The 2,076-nt window shown below is 36.1% G+C and overlaps 1 protein-coding gene across 1 annotated transcript in view; it reads right to left on the reverse strand.

Moving 5' to 3' along the window:
* Positions 1–85: 85 nt before the first annotated feature.
* LOC107882403 overlaps positions 86–2,076 on the reverse strand; it is a 20,852-nt gene continuing 18,861 nt past the window's right edge. The window contains exon 2 of the mRNA XM_029489363.1: positions 86–974. Within this exon, the coding sequence (XP_029345223.1) occupies positions 121–974 (854 nt within the window). The 3' untranslated portion in view covers positions 86–120. The remainder of the gene's footprint in view (positions 975–2,076) is intronic.

The raw sequence follows: 2,076 nt of genomic DNA on the forward strand, positions 1-2,076 counted from the left end.
TCGCTGTATATGTGTGTGGGTGTGGGTTGATGATGGGCAATAACTCAACACACGGTTTATAGTTAGTTGTAAAATGTAATGTTATATTTTATGCATATATTACACTACGCTTGTACGTTTTTACACAAGTATGGTATATAGTAAACGTGAAACAAAATAACGAACGATACGACGTGAATAACAATTTATATTGCGAGGACGCCGGATAGTTGTTGTTGCGACGGTTGACGTACGAGAGAGCGAGCTACCGGCGGCCGGTACTCGTCTTGGCGCGACTCGCCTTCCCGTCCCGCCTTGTGCCTTTTGGCGTGGTGGGAGAGTTGGTGATGTCGCGCTGTAGCCCGTGGTGGCGGTTGACAAAAGCGTAGACCGGTCGCTGCGGTACCTGTACTTTGTACTGGCTGCCGCTGCGTCCCGTGTCACTGTATCTTGATTTTTATATACAAACGGTGGCTCAAGGTCAAGGATCTTCGACTCTGTCTTAGGTTTAATAGTTTTTTTGTGTTTAGTAGTAAAGGGCCAATCATTATTATTTACTAAATCCTCATATAACGCATTAAATTCTTCATCGGGTTCTTCATCCGAAGAATCAACACTAAATCTACGTTCCGGCACAGCAGCTATTATATTAATAACAAAATAAGGATCAACTTTGCTTGCTAAATTAGTATCTTGGAATTGTTTAATCAATAGATTAGTGTCTATCTCTTTATGTGCTATAGTATTGCTCGGAATATCATTTTGCATGGACAGCGCTATACGTTTATTATAATGAGGAATCGCATAATAAGGACGCTCTTTAATTGCCTGATCATACTTATTAATAGCTCCGCTTATATTATGTTGCTTCAATAAGATATTACCATCATCAACATACTGTGTAGCTAAATCAGGTTGTGGTTTGATTTCTATGCAGGGCATAAAAGCCATCGGAACATTTGGAAATGTTGTATCTCCAATATTTATTGTACTTTCTGAAACAAATAAATATTGACAGGTGGTTAATAATACTCTATTATCTTTACCAATGTTTGTGTGTGCGTTTAAACGATCCATAGCTTATCACGCTTATAGTTCTAAAATTTGGTACATATGTAATTATTCAAACGGAAAGTACACCTCGAAGCCAATTTTTAATTTTACATAGGGATTTGTTGGCTCAACAATTAGTTAAATAATTAATTGATAAAAAGTTTAACTCCTATGCGCACAACTCGGTCATCGAAGCCTGATCTTATTTGGAATAGAGTATAGGTGTTCATACCACCATCCCCTGTGCGAAAACGGCAGTACCCATAGATAATATAATATAATGGATAGACCATCCATAGAACAATACCATACTCAATGTAATTATTATACAATGTAATGTATTATAATTACATTGACTATACTAAATACCCATGGCCCATGGGGTAGCGTTCCTGAAATTCCGGTATATGCCCCATCTATACCATTGTTACCAGTAGTTACCAATAGGTAACCATTTTGACTTATGACTATCTACTAATAATTGTTATCAAATAAATATTATTTGCTGTTTGAATTTTGAATTATTCGATTATTTGAAGTTTTTAAGTTTGAATGGAAGTATGTTGACATATTGTTTCCAATTATAAAGGTACAATTATTATTAATTTTAAATAATTTAAAATTTTTTTAAACAAAAAATAAAATAAAATATAACTTGTTCATGGTATCAAAAATATATTACCCCATTGTTCTCTGCCATAAATTGTTTATTTATATGTCTATGTTCCTTAGATAATATATTATAGATGTAGTCATCTAGCTAATTCTTGAAACCACAATAACCTAGAGCCCCGGCTGTTTGTGCGAATGCGCAAGATTATGATTGGTTAACTAGTACCGTAGTCTGATAACTGATAATGTAATATTAATTTATTATCAGTTACTTACGCATGCGCAGTAATAACCAAGGCTCTAGCTTTTTCAGTTATTTTGGCTTCAAATTGACGCAGTCCCGCGTAATGGCAGTTTGAACTTAAACAGCCTTTACGCGGAGCCGCGCTGTGGCTTCTCAAACAAACCGCCAATCGACGACGGACGACGCCG

Source organism: Acyrthosiphon pisum, chromosome A2 (assembly GCF_005508785.2).
Source record: "Acyrthosiphon pisum isolate AL4f chromosome A2, pea_aphid_22Mar2018_4r6ur, whole genome shotgun sequence".
In the NCBI taxonomy this organism is placed as follows: domain Eukaryota; kingdom Metazoa; phylum Arthropoda; class Insecta; order Hemiptera; family Aphididae; genus Acyrthosiphon; species Acyrthosiphon pisum.